A 19703-nucleotide genomic window follows, 5' to 3' on the forward strand; every position below is an offset into this window, starting at 1 on the left:
ACCAATACCTCCTAACCAAAATCTGTTTCTTGTAATCAAGTTGAGTTGAAGGAATCACGGTTTATGATGGCAGAGGTGACTCGAGCATCTACAGAAGTTGAAGTTTCTATACAGCACTGCACTTCTGTCGGGATTGAAATTATTGCTTATCTGATGGACGATTGCGGATTCTTAGAAGACCTTCTGCAGCAGAGGGGAGTTACCAATATGAAGATTGCTTGGCAGACTGTGAAAAGGAGACTGCTTTTTCAGCTTTGATACTTTCAATGACGTTCTCTAGCTGTGATCTGAAGAAAAAATTATTTTTGGGTTGATCACAAGTCGGTTGGCAGAGCCTGATGTGCAAGCTTTAGGGAAGTTTAGGGAATCCGTTTTATAATCCATTGGATCCTTCAATTACTCAGACGGGGGGGAAAGATTTTTCGGAGAGTTTGACTACAGTTAGATCAACTTTCGGATGACTGCTTTATTCCGCAGAACAATTAGGTTAAATTTTATGTATTATTTTAAATTTAACTCACTGATTGACCATCTTCTGCCGTTCGTCCCAAATTTTCTGAAACCAATTTGATTGCTCAATTGCCGAGAAGGAATAATTATTTGGGTATGTGCACACGGCACCTTTTAGATACTGGCATACAACCTGAGCTGTGCCAGAGGAAGACGCTTGAGGACACGCTGACTTCATTGTCCTACAGCTTGTTTTTCTGGCGTCTTCTTAGTCATTTTAACCGGTTGTGATTTTTTTTTTTTTTTTTTTTACATTGTGATGGAAGTCGCTAAATAAATTCTAAGTGGAAGCCGCCTGAAGAATGGTCAGGTCACTGTTTTTATCCGCTTTGCAGCTTTTAAAGCATGATGTGTTTAAAAAACATATGTACAGCAAGTCGTTTTGACATTACAATGCATATGTTTGTTTTTTTAGTATTTTTGAGCGCTTTTCAGGTCGTTTTCTGAGCGGACTCGCCATCAAAACGCCGTTGTTGGCATATACCCTTTAACCACTTGGAAATAATAAAGTTGCTTTACGCAGGCTTGTGAGAAACGCTTTGATTCATCTAGTCATCATATCCTCATGAAGAAGATGATAATCTGCAGAAACGTTATGGTAAGAATCATCTGAATTGGTTTCTGAATCAAAAATAACCACTGCGTCATAGAAAGAAACAGATGGATGAGAGGAGTGAGGTTTTTTTTTGCTCCTTTTAGTTTTAAATTTTGAATCAGATTTAATTTCCTGCAAGGTAAGCCAGCTATTCTTTACACCAGGACAAAAAGCTTAAAGCTTCAGAATGAAAAGGTTGATTTTTAAATGGCGGGGCTGCATTACTTATAAGGCTGACTAGCCTGAAGCCTTAGGCTATGTTCACACTTTGTGTTTTTGCTGCGTTTTTTTTTCTTCCAAATTAAAAGCTGCTTTTTAGAGTAACAGCAAAAGCTATGAGATTTCAGAAATCTCAAGTATACGGTGGTTGCTTTTTTCTTGTAACAGAATTGAAAAAATGCTGCTTTTTTTTCTGCAGTACGTCACTTCTTTCAGTGTTTTTGCAGCATTTTGTCACTTACAGAAAGCAATAAGAAAGTGCAAAAAAAGCAGCAAATACACTGCCATCAGGTTTTGCAATGGTTTTGGTGAAACAAACGCAGGTACAGCAGGGTGTGAAACCCCTATAGATAGTAGAAGAAAAAAACTAGTAATGAGTATATACTAGATTACCTCCTGCAGATTTCTATCTGATACCAAGTGGATGGCAGATCACTACAATAAGAAAAGATGTAATATATAAAAAAATATCTATATCTCAGGCAATATTTACAATTTCAAAAAACAGTGTGGAACTGCTACTATATATAGACAATGTATAATCAATTATTCGCCAGTGCACAGCACCATACTAGATTGACAGATAGCCTGATAAAACAGGGCCAAAGACCTAAAATATACAAAGTCAAGATAACCTAAATTTGTGATGCCAATGGTATAATAAAACTGCAGGGTGGACGTATTAGCTCAATATAAAGAACACCTCCCCTCAAGAGGAAGCTGATGCGGAACGCGCGTCAGGAGTGGTCCTGGGTGCACTTCCACGTTGGTACGCTTTAACTTGTGTTCTTTATATTGACCTAATACGTCCACCCTGCAGTTTAATTATACCATTGGCATCACAAATTTAGGTTATCTTGATTTTGTATATGTTATGTCTTTGGCCCTGTTTTATCAAGTTTTTTTTTATTATCATTCATATTCTCTGGAACAAGGCCAAGAAACGAAAAATTCTGCCGAGGTATGTAAATTTTTGAGCACAACTGTATAGTTGTGGAGTGCCTTTTATATTTTCCCGTTGTTTAGTGTTTCAGGATGTGAAACACATTTATTTTTGTGATTTTTCCAAGTTTAAACCATAATGTCTTTGGTGTCCTCACACGAGTTAGTATTAATACAGTTTAATTAAATTAGTGATATGTGTGAAAGCAAACAATGCCCGACCAACTCAGTTCCCTAGCAACAATGAACAATGCCCGACCAACTGAATGCCCTACAAATGTGTTAGGTACACAATGCCAGACCAATTCAACTCTCCCTTCCTCCCTTGCTGTTTTTAAATTTGCAATTGTGTATTTTTTCATGAGCTCATGTAACCTTAGATCACAGCTGCACTTCATACTTAAATTTTCAGACGTAAAAAACTTTTTCCACTAAATAATTTGATAAAATTGTCCTTTTTTTCCACAAATGATTTATGTTTTCACATAAGTCCTGGATTGGTGGCCTAACACCTTGTATTGTTTATGCTTGCAAGGTGGAAGCAAAGCTGAACTATGGGATCCTGAAAAAAGCAGCAAAAAAAGGCAGCAAAACCTGTGTTTTGTCTGCAGCTTTTTCACTGCCAAGAGATCAGGTTTTGGCTGCAGAAAAAAAAAAGCAGCAAAAAAGCAACTTGTGAACATAGGTTAAAGGGGCTGTTCAGACCAAATCGATGAGTGTGCAGTAACTTTGTGTGACTGCAGACTTATGATTCCCTCAGCACTCGCACTGTGCGCTGTGGCGATTCGCCAGTTTCTGAGTAGGTATGTGTTATACATACTACCGGCCAGTGGGCGTGGCCTCACTCCATACACTTGTATTAAGCCGAGGCCACACCCCGACTAGTGGCGGACTAGAGCGAGGCCCCGCCCACTGGCCAGGAGTGAGTATAACGCATCATATCCTCCTGTCCCAACTCAGAAACCAGCGAATCATCGCAGCGCACACTGCATGCACTGGAGGGATTCATAAGTCTGCAGGCACACAGAGTGACTGCAGACTTATCAATTTGGACCCTTTAAGGGACCAACAGAGACATCAGTCAGGGTGTCAGCAGTAATGGGATGAAAGATGGGAGGGATGTTGGCAGGTACAAAGAGGTTTATAAGGCTCTGATCCAGTGGCTATGGACTATTGGCATGGCTGCTGGGGACCTGCAAATCTTGGTGTTCACCTCTAATTGACAATCAATGTGTATCTTCTAAGGGCGGTTTCACACTTCCGTATAATAATAATAATTTTTATTTTTATAGCGCCAACATATTCCGCAGCACTTTACAAATTTTAGGGGGGACTTATACAACAATACAGAATAAACATAACTCATATCGAAAGGAGTGAGGGCCCTGCTCGCAAGCTTACAGTCTATGAGGAAATGGGGGAGACACAAAAGGTAAAAAGTACATATATTTTATAATACAGCCTTGATATACTATATAGGATAAATAATACATGGACTGGTCGCCTGCCAGTATGTGTACAGTCCTGACCGAGGCTATTATGTGCACGGTTGGTATGAACCTGAAATTGGAGAAGATTTTAATATGAGGGAAAACTGGGACAGACAACTGGGATGGACAGATAGTGTGTGTAGGCGATACGCCAGTCTAAAGAAATGGGTTTTTAGGGTCCGCTTGAATCTGTGGGTATTGGGAATCAATCGAACTGTCCTGGGTAATGCATTCCAAAGAATTGGCGCAATACGCGAGAAATCTTGGAGACGGGAGTGGGAAGTTCGGATTATGGAGGATTTAAGTTTTAAGCCACTGGCAGAACGGAGGGCACGTGTAGGGTGGTAGACTGAGACAAGGGAGGAGATGTAGGGGGGTACTGAAGCATGGAGCGCTTTCTGGGTAAGCGTGATAAGTTTAAATTGAACTCTATATTGGATGGGTAACCAATGCAATGACTGGCACAGGAAAGAGGCATCGGTGTAGCGGTTGGTGAGGAATATGATCCTGGCTGCTGCGTTAAGAATGGATTGGAGAGGGGAGAGTTTAGTAAGAGGGAGCCCGATAAGTAGAGAGTTGCAGTAGTCCAGACGAGAATGAATAAGAGCGACAGTAAGAGTTTTTGCCGAGTCAAAGGTGAGAAAAGTCCTGATTCTTGAGATGTTTTTGAGGTGTAGATGACATGAACGAGCGAGTGATTTGATGTGAGGAGTGAAGGAAAGATCTGAGTCAAAAGTTACCCCAAGACAGCGGGCTTGTTGCTGGGGAGTAATGGTTGAGCCACAAACGGAAATGGCAATATTGGGCACAGGTAGGTTAGTGGAGGGAGGAAAGACGAGTAGTTCAGTTTTTGACAGATTCAGTTTTAGACAGAGGGAGGACATAATGTTAGACACAGCAGAAAGACAATCACTGGTCTTTTGTAGTAATGCAGGGGTGATGTCCGGAGCAGAGGTGTATATTTGGGTGTCATCAGCATAGAGATGGTACTGAAAACCGAATCTGCTGATTGTTTGTCCAATGGGAGCGGTGTATAAGGAGAAAAGAAAGGGGGCCTAGGACTGATCCTTGAGGAACCCCGACAGTAAGGGGAAGTAGGGAGGAGGAGGAGCCGGCAAAAGACTCAGTGAAGGAGCGGTCAGAGAGATAGGAGGAGAACCAGGAGAGAACAGTGTCCTTGAGGCCGATAGTGCAGAGCATAGTGAGGAGGAGCTGGTGATCCACAGTGTCGAATGCTGCAGAAAGATCCAGGAGAATCAGCAGGGAGTAGTGACCATTAGATTTAGCTGTTAGTAGATCATTAGAGACTTTAGTGAGGGCAGTTTCAGTAGAATGTAAAGAGCGGAAACCAGATAGTAAAGGGTCAAGAAGAGAATTGTCTGACAGATAGCGGATTAGACGGGAATGGACCAGGCGTTCCAAGAGTTTAGAGATAAAGGGAAGATTGGAAACAGGTCTGTAGTTGGCTGTGCAGTTCTGGTCAAGGGATGGTTTTTTAAGTAATGGATATATGCTGGCGTGTTTAAAAGAAGAGGGAAAGACACCAGATGAGAGGGAGAGGTTGAAAATTTTAGTTAGGTGAGTGGTGACAGCTGGAGCAAGGGACTGAAGGAGATGTGAGGGAATAGGGTCACTGGTGCAGGTGGTAGGGCGAGAAGATGCAAGGAGTCTGATCACTTCATCTTCCGTGGCTGGTTAGAAATCAGAAAGTGAGCAAGATACAATGTGGCGGAGGAGAGCATGCAAAATGTTTGGGCATTGGGAGAAAATTTCCTGTCGGATATGGTCAATTTTTTCTTTGAAATAACTGGCCAGATCGTCTGCGCTGAGGTCGTTGATCGGGGCCTGTGCTGTTTGATTGAGGAGAGAATGAAACATGTCAAAGAGTCGTTTAGGATTATTGGAAAGTGAGATTATGAGGTTGTTAAAGTAGGATTGTTTGGAGAGGTGAAGCGCAGAGTTATATGTTTTCAGCATAAATTTATAATGGAGGAAATCTTCGGGCAGATTAGATTTTCTCCACAGCCTTTCAGCGCACCTGGAACACCGTTGGAGAAGACGTGTTTGAGTTGTGTGCCAGGGTTGTCGCCGTCTATGCCGAATTGTTCTTTGTGTAGAAGGTGTGGTTTCATCCAGGGCGCATAGCATTATTTCGTTATAATGCTTCAATGCAGAGTCGGGACATGAGAGGGAGGAGATTGGGGCCAATGATGATTGCAACTTTTTCATAAATTTCTGGGTGTTAATGGCGCGTATATTTCTATAAGTGTGGAAAGTGGGGGGGGTCTTTATTAGAGTCACAGTTCTTGACAGAGAATGAAAGAAGATTATGGTCAGACAGTGGAAGGGGAGAGTTAGTAAAATCATGTACTGAGCAAAGCCGGGAGAAGATCAGGTCCAATGTGTTCCCGTCCTCATGTGTAGGAGAATTAGCAAGCTGTGAAAGGACGAAGGAGGAGGTTAGTGATAAAAGGTGAGCGGCAGATGGGGAAAGAGGATCACCAATTGGGATGTTAAAATCTCCTATGATTATCGTGGGGATGTCTCAGGATAGAAAATTTGGAAGCCAAGCAGCAAAGTGATCCAGGAACTGACGGGAGGGACCTGGAGGGAAATAGACAACCGCCACTTGCAGGAAGAAGGGCCGGTAGAGTCTGACTGTGTGGGCCTCAAAAGAAGGGAAGATAAGGGAGGGTACTGGGGGGATAACCTGAAAAGTACATTTTGTTGAAAGAAGCAGACCAACACCTCCACCTGATCTGTTGTCAGGTCTCGGAGTATGAGAGAAGTGTAGGCCACCATAGGAGAGAGCTGCAGCGGCGGTGGTGTCCGACTGCTGGATCCCCCGCATAAATGCTGCCCCTTGACTATGTCTCAATATATAGGAACGTATCTGCTTAGATATACACAGATTTAACTCGTTAGCAATCAATCAACTAGCTTAAGACAACAGGAGACCATAAAACTGCAGAAAAAAACAGACTGGCAGCTCTACATGGATCATAAACTGTTAAAGTTAGTGTGATGACCTTAAAGTATCATGGATTAAACAACGTAGAGGAGTGAGAAATATATACCAGTGATAAGCTGCAGAGCATTGCATGGAGGTACAAAGCAGTTTTCAGAATAGATCACACATAGGAGTGAGAAATATATACCAGTGATAAGCTGCAGAGCATTGCATGGAGGTACAAAGCAGTTTTCAGAATAGATCACACATAGGAGTGAGAAATATATACCTGTAAGAAGAGAAGAAAGATGAATATTAGCAATGCCATATCTAACTGCCGCGGCACTTAGATAAAGTATGGCACTTCGATAAAGTATGCATAAATGCCCCCCGCATAAATGCTGCCCCTTGACTATGTCTCAATATATAGGGACGTATCTGCTTAGATCTACACAGATTTAACTCGTTAGCAATCAATCAACTAGCTTAAGACAACAGGAGACCATAAAACTGCAGAAAAAAAAAAAACAGATTGGCAGCTCTACATGGATCATAAACTATTAAAGTAAGTGTGATGACCTTAAAGTATCATGGATTAAACAACGTAGATGAGTGAGAAATATATACCAGTGATAAGTTGCAGAGCATTGCATGGAGGTACAAAGCAGTTTTCAGAAGAGATCACACATAGGAGTGAGAAATATATACCAGTGATAAGCTGCAGAGCATTGCATGGAGGTACAAAGCAGTTTTCAGAATAGATCACACATAGGAGTGAGAAATATATACCTGTAAGAAGAGAAGAAAGATGAATATTAGCAATGCCATATCTAACTGCCGCGGCACTTTGATAAATTATGGCACTTCGATAAAGTATGCATAAATGCTATATGCATAAATGCCCCCGCATATTTCCGGTACTGGAAAAAATGGTACTGGAGATATCCGTGTCCCATGTGTCCATGTGTGGCAACCGTGTGCCGCCCGTGTGCCACATCAGTAGCACACGTACCGGTGCCTGGGAATCAGCACTACAGTTAGCGCTGTTCCCAAGCACCGGGTGCTGAACACTGCCCTCATCATTGTTTCTTGCTCGTGCTGCGATCAGCACGAGCAAGAGACAATGTTAGGAGTAGTAGTGTCTGTACGTACACATTTATATAGACACACACTGCACATACACATGTGTATATATGCACACACACGCACTGCACATACAGTACATACCAGCCTGTCTCCTCTTCAACTCCAGATTCCTGCAGTTGAGAGGCATTTGGTGAAATGAATGTCACATGGCTGTGAAGTCACCAAAGGTCCTCAAGATGTCTTAACCTCGGAATAGAAATGCTTAGGACCCTTAGGAGAGTGGTGGCCCTGGGTGATTACCCAGTTTGACGCCTCCTAATGCCGGCCCTGACTGTAACTAGGGCGTATTTTTGGAGTAGGGCTTATCTTTCATACTTAAAAATCCTATAAAATCATGTTAGGGTTTATTTTCAGGGTAGTTCTTATTTTCGGGTAAACACGGTGGTCTGATTGCCATATGTGGAGTTGGGAAGGAATTTTCCCTTAATGTGGGGCAACTAGCATTTGCCTCACAGGGTTTTTGTTTTACCTTCCTCCAGTTCAACGTGTTAGGTTATAGGTTGAACTTGATGGACTATTTCTACTTTCAATCTTAAAAACTATGAAACTTATGTGATTAAGGTCGATGGCTTGCTGCATGATCCATGTTCTGTTAAGATTCAGCTCATGGAAAAATGCCTGACATTTTTCTTTAGAATTTGCTGTTACAATTCAGAATTCATTGATGGCAAGTCATCCTGACCCAAATACAACACCACCGGCCCAAACCATGATACTACCACCACCGTGCTTCATAGAGTGTGTGAGGATATTTTGCTGTAACTAAATGTTTTTCTTTCGCCAAACATCACGCTTCTCATTTAAACTAAAAAGCTGTGTTTTGATCCCATCTGTCCATAAAACATTACCCCAATAGCCTTCTGACTTGTACAGATTATCATGAGCAATCTGCAGATGGGCACAAATGTTCTTTTTGAATAGCAATGGCTTTTTTTCTTATATTCCTGCCATGCACACCATTATTGTTCAGTGGCCTCCTGATGGTGGACTCATGAACATAAACATTACAGAGGCCTTTAGTTGCTTAGAGGTTACCTTGGGTGCCTTTGTGACCTCACAGACTTTTATATGCCTTGCTTTTAGAGAGATCTTTACTCCTGGGGAGGGTAATAATGGCTTTAAAATGCCTCCATTTGTTACACAATCTGTCTGACCAAACTTTTTAGAGATGGTTTTGTAACCTTTTTCTGCCTGATAAGCATCAGTAACTTTTCTTCTGAGGTCCTCAGTAATCTCCTGTGTTAATGCATTGTACACTTCCTAAAAGTGTTCTGTAGATCAGACTTTGGTAGGTCTTTGTTCTTTAAATAAAACAGGTCACGCACTCACACCTGATTGTCATCTCATTGATTACAAACACCGGACTATCAACTTCACCTTCAAATTATGTTAGTTTAAAAGATTCACATACTTTTGCCACTTACAGACAAGTGACATTTGATAATTTTTCTACATAAAAAAGATGATCTCTAATATTTTTTACTTATTTGTTTGATTTTGTTCTCTTATTTTGGACTTATGTGAAAATCTGATGTAGTTTAAAATTGAATTTATGCAGACATCTGGAAAATTCTGAAGTGTTCACACATTTTCAAGCACCACTGTATATGTTATGAATGTCTGTAATGTGGAAATCTACTATTCAGTCCCTTTAACTCCTTCCCAACATATTCCACACGAGAGAGAGAGAAAGAGAAAAAAAAAATTTTGGTATCACTGTGTTCATACTGACCTGGAGAATCATGTTTCCAGGTAATTTTTACAGCATAATGAAAGCCATAAAAACAAAAAACCCAAAATCTATTGTGGAATTGAGTTTTTTGCACAAAGTCACCACACTTCAGGGGTGGATATATCGTTGGTGTAAACTGTGCCGCAAGTCAATGTTATTCTCATTCTGTTAATAAAAAGAAACGTAAAAGAAAAATCTGGATGAGGTTTCAAGGATAAACGTTTCTTTGTCGATGCAGAACAGTCATCGTGTTTGTTCGCGACTTAATGCTGAATGTTACATTTTCCAGATTGTTTCCCCGGTACCCTGCATCAAAGCCTTCATTTAAAAAAAATACAGCTCCTTTTTAGACAATGACACAAAGCTCCAGAAATAATGTGCGTTTTCCACACATATGGCTGGTTTCAGAAAGCTGTCAGGGTTGTTTTACACATAGTGTGGGGGAGGGAGATACATTGCAGCTGCCTCCCACTCCTCTATTTCACACTAGACAGACTTTTAGGAGAATATTGAGCTAAGGTTGTAATTTAAAAACTGTCAAAATTCCAAATCCAATACTGATTTTAGTGCTGCATTTTTTAAGGACAACTGATGCAAGAGGATTTGTACAAAAGTATCTGTACATTTAAAGTAACCTGTCACTCAATTCACGCTGCCCAAACCACGGGCAACATGAATCTGAGCTTGGCTGCGTGATTGCCAGAGGTTTTCAAAGAAAGATTTGTCCAAGGACTGTAGGGAGAGATGAGACTATTCCGGTGCTGTTCCCGGATGGCTTCTCCCAGCACCAATCTAGGTGATTGACAGGTCTCTCCATATGTACACACACTCAAGGGAGAGACCTGTCAATCAACTAAAGCGATGCAGAGAAAAGCCAACCAGGGAAAATGTTGGACTAGTCTCATCTCTCCTTATGGTCCTTGCCCTGGTCCTGAAACTATGTTTTCTCTGAAATGCTCCAGCATTTCATTCTTGGCTGCACTCGTACAGCCAAGCTTGAGTTCATGTTGCCCATGGTTTCAACCCCATTTGTGCTCTCTGTGTGTAGATAACAATATCAGCTTTGCTTAAGCTATGCAGCTGGAACAATGCCTCTCCACCACTGCTTCAGGTGTTTGTTGACAGGTTGTAGCGGTGACCAGAGGACTACAGCATATGTTACTCTGCAGCCAATCACTGAGCTCAGCAGTGATGCAGAGATAGTTGGCATGGAATCACTAAGCCCAGTGATTGGCTGCAGCAGACACTTGCTTTGTAGTAATTAAATCATCTGTGCAGACAGTCAACATAGACCAAGAGCAGCAGCAGAAAGGGTGAGTATAGCGGATTTTAAAATTTTTACTTGGAGTAAACCAATGGGGTTGACCCCTTCACGACCCTTGACATACTTAGGAGATCGCGATTTCCACTATACATAGTAGTGCTGACACACTACTATGTATAGCGCAAGCGATCGTGTGATTACAGCTTTCAGTCCCCTGAGGGGATTATTAAACTAGATAAAAAGTAAAAAAAAAAAAAGTTTAATAATATGAAAAAATCACTCCCCTTTTGCCCCATTAAAAATAAAACAATAAAAAAAAAATACACATATTTGGTATCACTGCGTTCGTAAAAGTCTGATCTAACAGCGCAACGAGAAAAAAAATCAAAACTGTAAAATTGCGATTTTTTTTTGGCCATCCTAACATTGCAATTAAATGGTGAAACCTGTACAGAATATTTTATGACAGTAATGATCATCATTTTACAGTTCACAGCCCTATAGCAGATGTCCTAATTGGGCTGCCACATAGCCCTCCAAACAGTATAACTGGGTCATAGAATAATAGAATGCTAGAGTTGGAAGAGACCTCCAGAGTCATCTGGTCCAACCCCCTGCTCAATGCAGGATTCACTAAATCATCTCAGACAGATGTCTGTCCAGCCTCTGTTTGAAGACTTCCATTGAAGAAGAACTCACCACCTCTCATGGCAGCCTGTTCCACTCGTTAATCGCCCTCAAAGTTTTTTAATATCTAATCTGTATCTTCTCCCTTTCAGTTTCACTCCATTGCTCCTCATGTTTCCATGTGCAAATGAGAATTAGGATGATCGCTCTATACTGTGACATCCCTTCAGATATTTGTAGACTGCAATTAAGTCTCCTCTTAGCCTTCTTTTTTGCAAGCTAAACATTTCCAGATCCTTTAACCATTCCTCTTAGGCAGAAATGTCAAACTCAAATACACAGAGGGCCAAAATAGAAAACTTGGACAAAGCCACGGGCCAACCAGTATACAGTATAATGGGCCCCTCAAAGTCCTACATACAGAATAATGGGCCCCACTTAGTCCTCTATCTAGAATAATGGCTCCTACATAGTGCTCCATACAGAATAGTGGCCCCATATAGTGCTCCATATAGAACAATGGCCCCATATAGTCTACCATACAAAATAATGGCCCCACATAGGGGTGGTGGGTCTAGTGTCGCGGGGCAAATAAATCCACCCTGCAGGCCAGATTTGGCCCATGGGCCAGAGATTGACACATATGCTGTTAGGGCATAGTTTGCAGTCCGCTTACCATCCTAGTAGCTCTTATCTGAACTTGCTCCAGTTTATCGATGTCTTTTTAAAATGTGGTGCCCAGACCTGGACACAGTATTCCAGATGAGGTCTGACCAAGGAAGAGTAGAGGGGGATAATTACTTCACACAATTTACTGTAGACTTTGTGTTTGCCTTTTGTGCTGCTGTATCACACTGTTCACCCAAATCTTTTTCACACGTGCTATTGCTTAGTTTTATTCCTCCCATTTTGTAGATGTAATTTTCATTTTTCTTGCCCAGATGTAGAATCTTGCATTTCTCCCTGTTAAATACCATTCTATTAGTCGCTGCCCATTGCGCAAGCTTATCTAGATTCTTCTAAATCCTTTCTCTGTCTTCTCTAGTGTTAGCTATCCCTCCTAGCTTTGCATCATCTGCAACTTTGATTAGGTTATCTTCAGTTCCCTTATCTAGGTCATTTATAAAAATGTTGAACAATACTGGGGCCAAGACAGAGCCTTGAGGTACTCCACTTGAAACTCTCTTACAATTGGCTGTGCAACCATTTATTACCATTCTTTGAGTACGATCACTGAGCCAGTTATGAATCCACCTAACCGTAGCCTTGTCAATCCCATACTTGGTCATTTTTTCAGTATGGATAGTATGAACTACTTTATCAAATGCTTTGCTGAAGTCGAGATATACCATACCACATTTCCCTGATCCACCCAGTCAATGATTCCATCATAGAAGGAAATTAGATTAGTCTGGCATGACTTGTTTGCTACAAACCCATACTGGATCTGGTTAATTTCTGTTTTCTTACCCAAGTACTAAGTATAAGTGCTGTTTAATAATTTGCTCAGAGATCTTTCCTGTATAGAAGTAAGGCTCATTGGCCTGTAATTTCCTGGCTCCATCTTTTTTCCTCTTTTGAAGATAGTGACAACATTTGCCCTTCTCCATTCTTCTGGGACCTCTCCTGTTCTCCAGGAATTTTCAAAGATTCTGGCTAGTGGTTCTGCAATTTCCTCTGCTATCTCTTTCAGTACCATAGGATGTAATTCATCTGGACCAGGAGATTTAAATTCATTTAAATTAACTAAGTGTTCCCTCACCATCTCTCTATTTATAGACAGCGTGGATTATTTTATTCCTTCGATAGCACAGTGAAGATCAGTTGATGTTACATTTGCTTTCTTAGAGAACACAGATGCAAAATAGGAATTTAAAAGTTTGGCCGTCTCAACATCATTTTTGACCACATCACCCTTTTCATCTTGTATAAATCCTATAGCATATTTGACTTTTCATTTGCTTTTGACATACCCCCAAAATCCTTTTTTTATTGCTTTGGTCTCCACATTGCCCTCTAAACAGTATAACTGGCCCCCACATAGCCCTCCAAATAGTATAAAGACCCCAACATAATCCTTAAAATGTATAATGGCCCCACATAGCCTTTCAAACAGTATAATTGCCTATACATAGCCCTCCAAACAGTATAATGGTCCCCACATAGCCCTTAAAATAGTATAATAGCCCTCAAAATAGTATAACTGGCCCCCACATAGCCCTCCAAATAGTATAATGGCCCCCAACATAGACCTCCAGACAGTATAATGGCCCCCACGTACCCCTCCAAACAGTATAAAAAAAAATACTTTCCTCTCACCTGCTCTGGTCATTGTGACGTCATTGCGCCCCCTGTACTGAGACATCAGACGCACAGAATGGATGCAGATACAGTTGAAAGCGCTGACGCTGGCACCCCCCCCTGCCCCCACTCAGGGATCCATAGCGGCTATGTGGGTATTAATAACTACTTTTCCAAAATTAATGGCGGCGATAGAATTTGCCAAACTGCTCTTGCTATCTCCACCAATTATTATTATTATTATTATTTATTATTATAGCGCCATTTATTCCATGGCACTTTACATGTGAAAAAGGGGTATACATACAAGAACAATTACAATAATCTTGAACACAATGTGACGGCGATTGGTACAGGAGGAGCGAGGACCCTGCCCGTGAGGGCTCACAGTCTACAAGGGATGGTTGAGGATACAGTAGGTGAGGGTAGAGCTGGTCGTGCAGCGGTATTGGTGGAGTGGTGGTTACTGCAGGTCGTAGGCTTGTTGGAAGAGGTGGGTCTTCAGGCTCTTTTTGAAGGTTTCCACGGTCGATGAGAGTCTAATGTGTTGGGGTAGAGAGTTCCAGAGTAGGGGGGAAGCACGGGAGAAATCTTGTATGCGATTGTGGAAGGAGGAGATTAGAGGGGAGTAGAGAAGGAGATCTTGTGAGGATCGGAGGTTGCGTGCGGGTATGTAGTGGGAGACTAGGTCAGAGATATATAGAGGAGACAAGTTGTGAATGGCTTTGTATGTCATGGTTAGGGTTTTGAACTGGAGTCTCTGGGCAATGGGGAGCCAGAGAAGAGACTGACAGAGAGGAGAGGCCGGGGAACAGCGGGGGGACAGGTGGATTAGTCAGGCAGCAGAGTTTAGGATGGATTGGGGGGGTGCGAGAGTGTTGGAAGGGAGGCCACAGAGCAGGATGTTGCAGTAGTCAAGGCGGGAGATGATGAGGACTTGCACTAGTGTTTTTGCAGATTCATGGTTGAGGAATGTGCGGATCCGGGAGATATTTTTGAGTTGGAGTCGGCAGGAAGTGGAAAGGGCTTGGATATGTGGTTTGAAGGAGAGTTCAGAGTCCAGGGTTACCCCAAGGCAGCGAGCCTGATGGACTGGGGAGAGTGGGCAGCCATTGACGTTGATAGATAAGTCAGTTGGGGGGGGTTGAATGAGATGGCGGAAAGATGATGAATTCTGTTTTGTCCATGTTAAGTTTGAGAAATCTAGCAGAGAAGAAGGATGAAATAGCAGACAGACATTGTGGGATTTTGGTTAGTAAGGAGGTGATATCGGGTCCAGAGAGGTAGATCTGTGTGTCATCAGCATAGAGGTGATAATGAAAGCCATGAGACTCTATGAGCTGTCCCAGGCCTAAGGTGTAGATGGAGAAGAGCAGGGGTCCTAGAACTGAACCTTGGGGGACACCGACAGATAGGGGGCGAGATGAGGAGGTGGTCTGTGAATGAGAGACACTGAATGTCCTGTCTGTTAGGTATGAGGAGATCCAGGATAGGGCCAAGTCTGTGATGCCGAGAGATGAGAGAGTTTGTAGTAAGAGGGAATGGTCCACTGTGTCAAAGGCAGATGACAGGTCCAGGAGGAGGAGGACAGAGTAGTGTCGCTTAGATTTGGCGGTTAGTAGGTCGTTGGTGACTTTAGTCAGTGCAGTTTCAGTAGAATGGTGCGGTCGGAAACCAGATTGTAGGCGGTCGAAGAGGGAGCAGGAGGAGAAGTGGGAGGACAGCTCAGAATGGACGTGTTGTTCCAGTAGTTTTGAGGCATAGGGGAGAAGTGATATGGGGCGATAGCTAGACAGAGAGGATGGGTCAAGGGAGGGCTTTTTGACGATTGGTGTGATTGAGGCATGATTGAAGCATGAGGGAAAGACGCCAGTTGTTAGTTCAAGAGGTGGGCTAGGGGTGGGATGAAGATAGTGGTAAGGTTTGGCATGAGGTGGGACGGGATTGGGTCAAGTTTACAGGTGGTGAGGTGTGATTTGGAGAGTAAAGAGGAAAGTTGATCTTCCGTAATGGTGGAGAATGTGGTTTTGGAGGAGGAGGGTTGAGTAGGTGTGGGGCGGGGCTGTGGGGGCTTTAGGCAAAAGCTTTGTCTGATGGTGTCAATCTTCTGCTTGAAGAATGAGGCAAAGTCTTCGGCTGAAGTAAGAGGAGAGGGAGGAGGCACTGGGGGACGGAGGAGAGAATTGAAGGTGTTGAATAGTTGTTTGGGGTTGTGAGACAGGGAGGATATGAGAGATGAGAAGTATGTTTGTTTTGCTGCAGTGAGTGTGGACTTGGCGGTAGTGAGGGACTGTTTGAATGCGATGAAGTGCTCATTGGAGTGGGACCTTTTCCATCTACGCTCAGCAACTCTGGAGGCCCGTCGCAGTTCTTTAGTTAGGCTGGTGTGCCAGGGTTGCCTGTTGATTGTGCGAGCTTTGGTATGTGTGAGGGGGGTGACTGAATCAAGAGCTGCAGCTGTTGTGGTGTTGTATAAAGTGGCAGCAACATCTGCATCATTTAAGGAACTAATGTCTGTAAGAGGGAGAAGGGATTCAGAGAATGAGTGTAGGTCAAGGTGTTTGAGATTTCTGCGAGGGTATGCAAGTTTATGGAGTGGGGATTGTTGTCGTAGAGAATGTAAGTAGGTTGTGGTCAGAGAGAGGGAGAGGTTAGTTAGAGAGGTTAGATAGGGAACAGAGGCGTGTGAAGATGAGGTCCAGCGTGTAGCCGTCTTTGTGGGTGGGTGTGGAAGACCACTTGGTAAGACCGAAGGAGGAAGTGAGGGATAGAAGCTTAGAGGCAGCTGAGAGGGAAGTGTCAATGGGGATGTTGAAGTCGCCCATGAGGATAGTGGGGATGTCAACGGAGAGGAAATGAAGTAGCCAAGTGGTGAAGAGGTCAAAGAAAGTGGTGGCTGATCCTGGGGGGCGGTAGATGACAGCCAGTTGGAGGTTGGAGGGGGAGTAGATGCGCACACAGTGAACTTCAAAAGAGGGGAGAGTAATTGAGGGTGGCAGTGGGATATGGGTGAAGGAGCAGTTGTCTGAGAGGAGGAAACCTATTCCTCCACCGTGCTTGCTGGTGGGGCGGGGGGTATGGGAGAGGTGGAATCCGCCATACGAATGTGCAGCAGGAGAGGCCGTGTCGGAGGGGGTGAGCCAGGTTTCAGTGATGCCGAGGAAAGAAAGCTTGTTAGTGATATAAAAGCTTGTAAAATAACGAGGATCACAGAACTAGATTCTGTTTGCTTTTATTATTTCAAATCTCAAGACAAAGATGTAATAAAGTACAATTACACAAAAACAATTCCACAAGCATAGTAAAATGTCTGTTATAGACGTATGAATATATGTCATTTATCTTTGTATCAACAGCAAAAGTCAAAACAGACATATCGAACAGTGTAAAATGCTATTTGTGAACAATGAACTAGATTTTGCTTGTCTGGACTAAATATATATATTTTTTCTCTTTCAAAGAGGCAGTGACAAGAAATGTAGGAATGTTTTCAGCTAAATATAGTATCGCTCTCAGCTTCATGTATTGCTACTCCTTGTATCAGCGTGGTCGGTTATTGCTAAGCTTTTCGGCAATCTTCTGTAACTCCAGGTCCATAATAGCCAGATTCTCCAACTCCTTCTCCTGCAGAGGAAATATAGAAGATTTATATATAAGCTATGTATATACTGCAATATCATGCAGCAATAGATTTCTTATAGTGTAGGCCAGGGATGTCAAACTCAAAACACACAGAGGGCCGAAATGAAAAACTTAGACAAAGTCGCAGGCCAACCAGTATACAGAATAATGGGCCCCACATAGTCCTCCATACAGAATAATGGGTCCCACATAGTCCTCTATACAGTATAATGGCCCCACATAGTGCTCCATACAGTATAATGGGCCCCACATAGTGCTCCACGCAGAATAATGGGCCCCACATAGTGCTCCATGCAGAATAATGGGCCCCACATAGTCCTCCATACAGAATAATGGGTCCCACATAGTCCTCCATACAGAATAATGGGTCCCACATAGTCCTCCATACAGAATAATGGGCCCCGCATAGTCCTCCATTCAGTATAATGGGCCCCACATAGTCCTCCATTCAGTATAATGGGCCCCACATAGTCCTTCATACAGTATAATGGATCTCACATAGTGATCCACACACAGTAATGGCCCCACATAGCTTTCCATACAGTATAATAGGTCCCACATAGTCCTCCATTCAGTATAATGGCCCCCCACATAGTCCTCCATACAGTATAATGGGCCCCACATAGTCCTCCATACAGTATAATGGGCCCCACATAGTCCTCCATACAGTATAATGGGCCCCACATAGTCCTCCATACAGTATAATGGGCCCCACATAGTCCTCCATACAGTATAATGGGCCCCACATAGTCCTCCATACAGTATAATGGGCCCCACATAGTCCTCCATACAGTATAATGGGCCCCACATAGTCCTCCATACAGTATAATGGGCCCCACATAGTCCTCCATACAGTATAATGGGCCCCACATAGTCCTCCATACAGTATAATGGGCCCCACATAGTCCTCCATACAGTATAATGGGCCCCACATAGTCCTCCATACAGTATAATGGGCCCCACATAGTCCTCCATACAGTATAATGGGCCCCACATAGTCCTCCATACAGTATAATGGGCCCCACATAGTCCTCCATACAGTATAATGGGCCCCACATAGTCCTCCATACAGTATAATGGGCCCCACATAGTCCTCCATACAGTATAATGGGCCCCACATAGTCCTCCATACAGTATAATGGGCCCCACATAGTCCTCCATACAGTATAATGGGCCCCACATAGTCCTCCATATAGAATAATGGCCCCACATAGTCCTCCATACAGAATAATGGCCCCAAATAGCTTTCCATACAGTATAATGGGCCCCACATAGTCCTCCATACAGAATAATGGGGCCCGCATAGTCCTCCAAAGAGTATAATGACCCCACATAGTCCTCCATACAGTATAATGGGCCCCACATAGTCCTTCATACAGTATAATGGATCTCACATAGTGATCCACACACAATAATGGCCCCACATAGCCCTCAATACAGAATAATGGCCCCACATAGCTTTCCATACAGTATAATAGGCCCCACATAGTCCTCCATTCAGTATAATGGCCCCACATAGTCCTCCATACAGAATAATGGCCCCACATAGTCCTCCATACAGAATAATGGCCCCACATAGTCCTCCATACAGTATAATGGGCCCCACATAGTCCTCCATACAGTATAATGGCCCCAAATAGCTTTCCATACAGTATAATGGCCCCACCTAGTCCTCCATACAGAATAATGGCCCCACATAGTCCTCCATACAGAATAATGGGCCCCACATAGTCCTCCATACAGAATAATGGCCCTACATAGTCCTCGATACAGTATAATGGGCCCCACATAGTCCTCAATACAGTATAATGGGCCCCACAGAGTCCTCCATACAGAATAATGGCCCCACACAGTACTCCATACAGAATAATGGGCCCCACATAGTCCTCCATACAGTATAATGGGCCCCACATAGTCCTCCATACAGAATAATGGCCCCACATAGTCCTCCATACAGAATTATGGCCCCACATAGGGGTGGTGGTTCTGATGTCGTGGGCCAAATATAATCACCCTGCGGGCCAGAGTTTGACATGTGTGGTGCAGGCTCTAAGTACCAGGTAAGTAGGTAAATAAAGCACAGTATACACTGTGGCAGACAGATTCCCCATGGTTCCATGTAACAGAACCATTGTCTTTGTTGTCCGTAGTAACTAGTGTTGAGCGAGTATGTTCTGTTAACCCTTTCGGCGAGTATGCTCGGGCGAGCACCGAGTAGTTTCAGCTGCTCGGTGTTATGTTTAAATCACCCCCCCCCCCGTGTGCATGATTTGCGACAGTTTGAC

The 19703-nt window shown here is 43.1% G+C and overlaps 2 protein-coding genes across 5 annotated transcripts in view; both read right to left on the reverse strand.

Annotated features, from left to right (window-relative positions):
- Positions 1–14004: 14004 nt before the first annotated feature.
- LOC141258628 (uncharacterized) lies at positions 14005–17151 on the reverse strand. Its single transcript, XM_073673588.1, has 2 exons — positions 17071–17151; positions 14005–16801 (listed from the first exon to the last, which is right to left on the reverse strand). Exons 1-2 carry the CDS (start codon positions 17149–17151, stop codon positions 15653–15655), a joined length of 1230 nt encoding a protein of 409 aa, XP_073529689.1. The 3' UTR covers positions 14005–15652.
- The window catches only part of CHGB (chromogranin B), a 220947-nt gene continuing 218236 nt past the window's right edge, over positions 16993–19703 (reverse strand). For all 4 annotated transcript variants that reach the window (XM_073672261.1, XM_073672260.1, XM_073672263.1 and 1 more), the window contains one exon: positions 16993–17400. In XM_073672261.1, coding sequence (XP_073528362.1) covers positions 17317–17400 — 84 coding nt within the window. In that variant the 3' untranslated portion in view covers positions 16993–17316. The remainder of the gene's footprint in view (positions 17401–19703) is intronic.

Source organism: Phyllobates terribilis, unplaced genomic scaffold, assembly GCF_046119375.1.
Source record: "Phyllobates terribilis strain yellow unplaced genomic scaffold, ASM4611937v1 Scaffold_3__8_contigs__length_932513732, whole genome shotgun sequence".
NCBI lineage: Eukaryota > Metazoa > Chordata > Amphibia > Anura > Dendrobatidae > Phyllobates > Phyllobates terribilis.

Bases quoted from the DNA above. Each gene is read 5' to 3' on its own strand.
- LOC141258628 (XM_073673588.1), bottom strand. From the start codon at position 17,151: ATGTCTGTTTTGACTTTTGCTGTTGATACAAAGATAAATGACATATAT. The intron at 16,802-17,070 runs GTGGAATTGTTT...TCCTCCTCTCAG, and splicing joins ACAGACATTTTACTATGCTT to ACAACTGCTCCTTCACCCAT.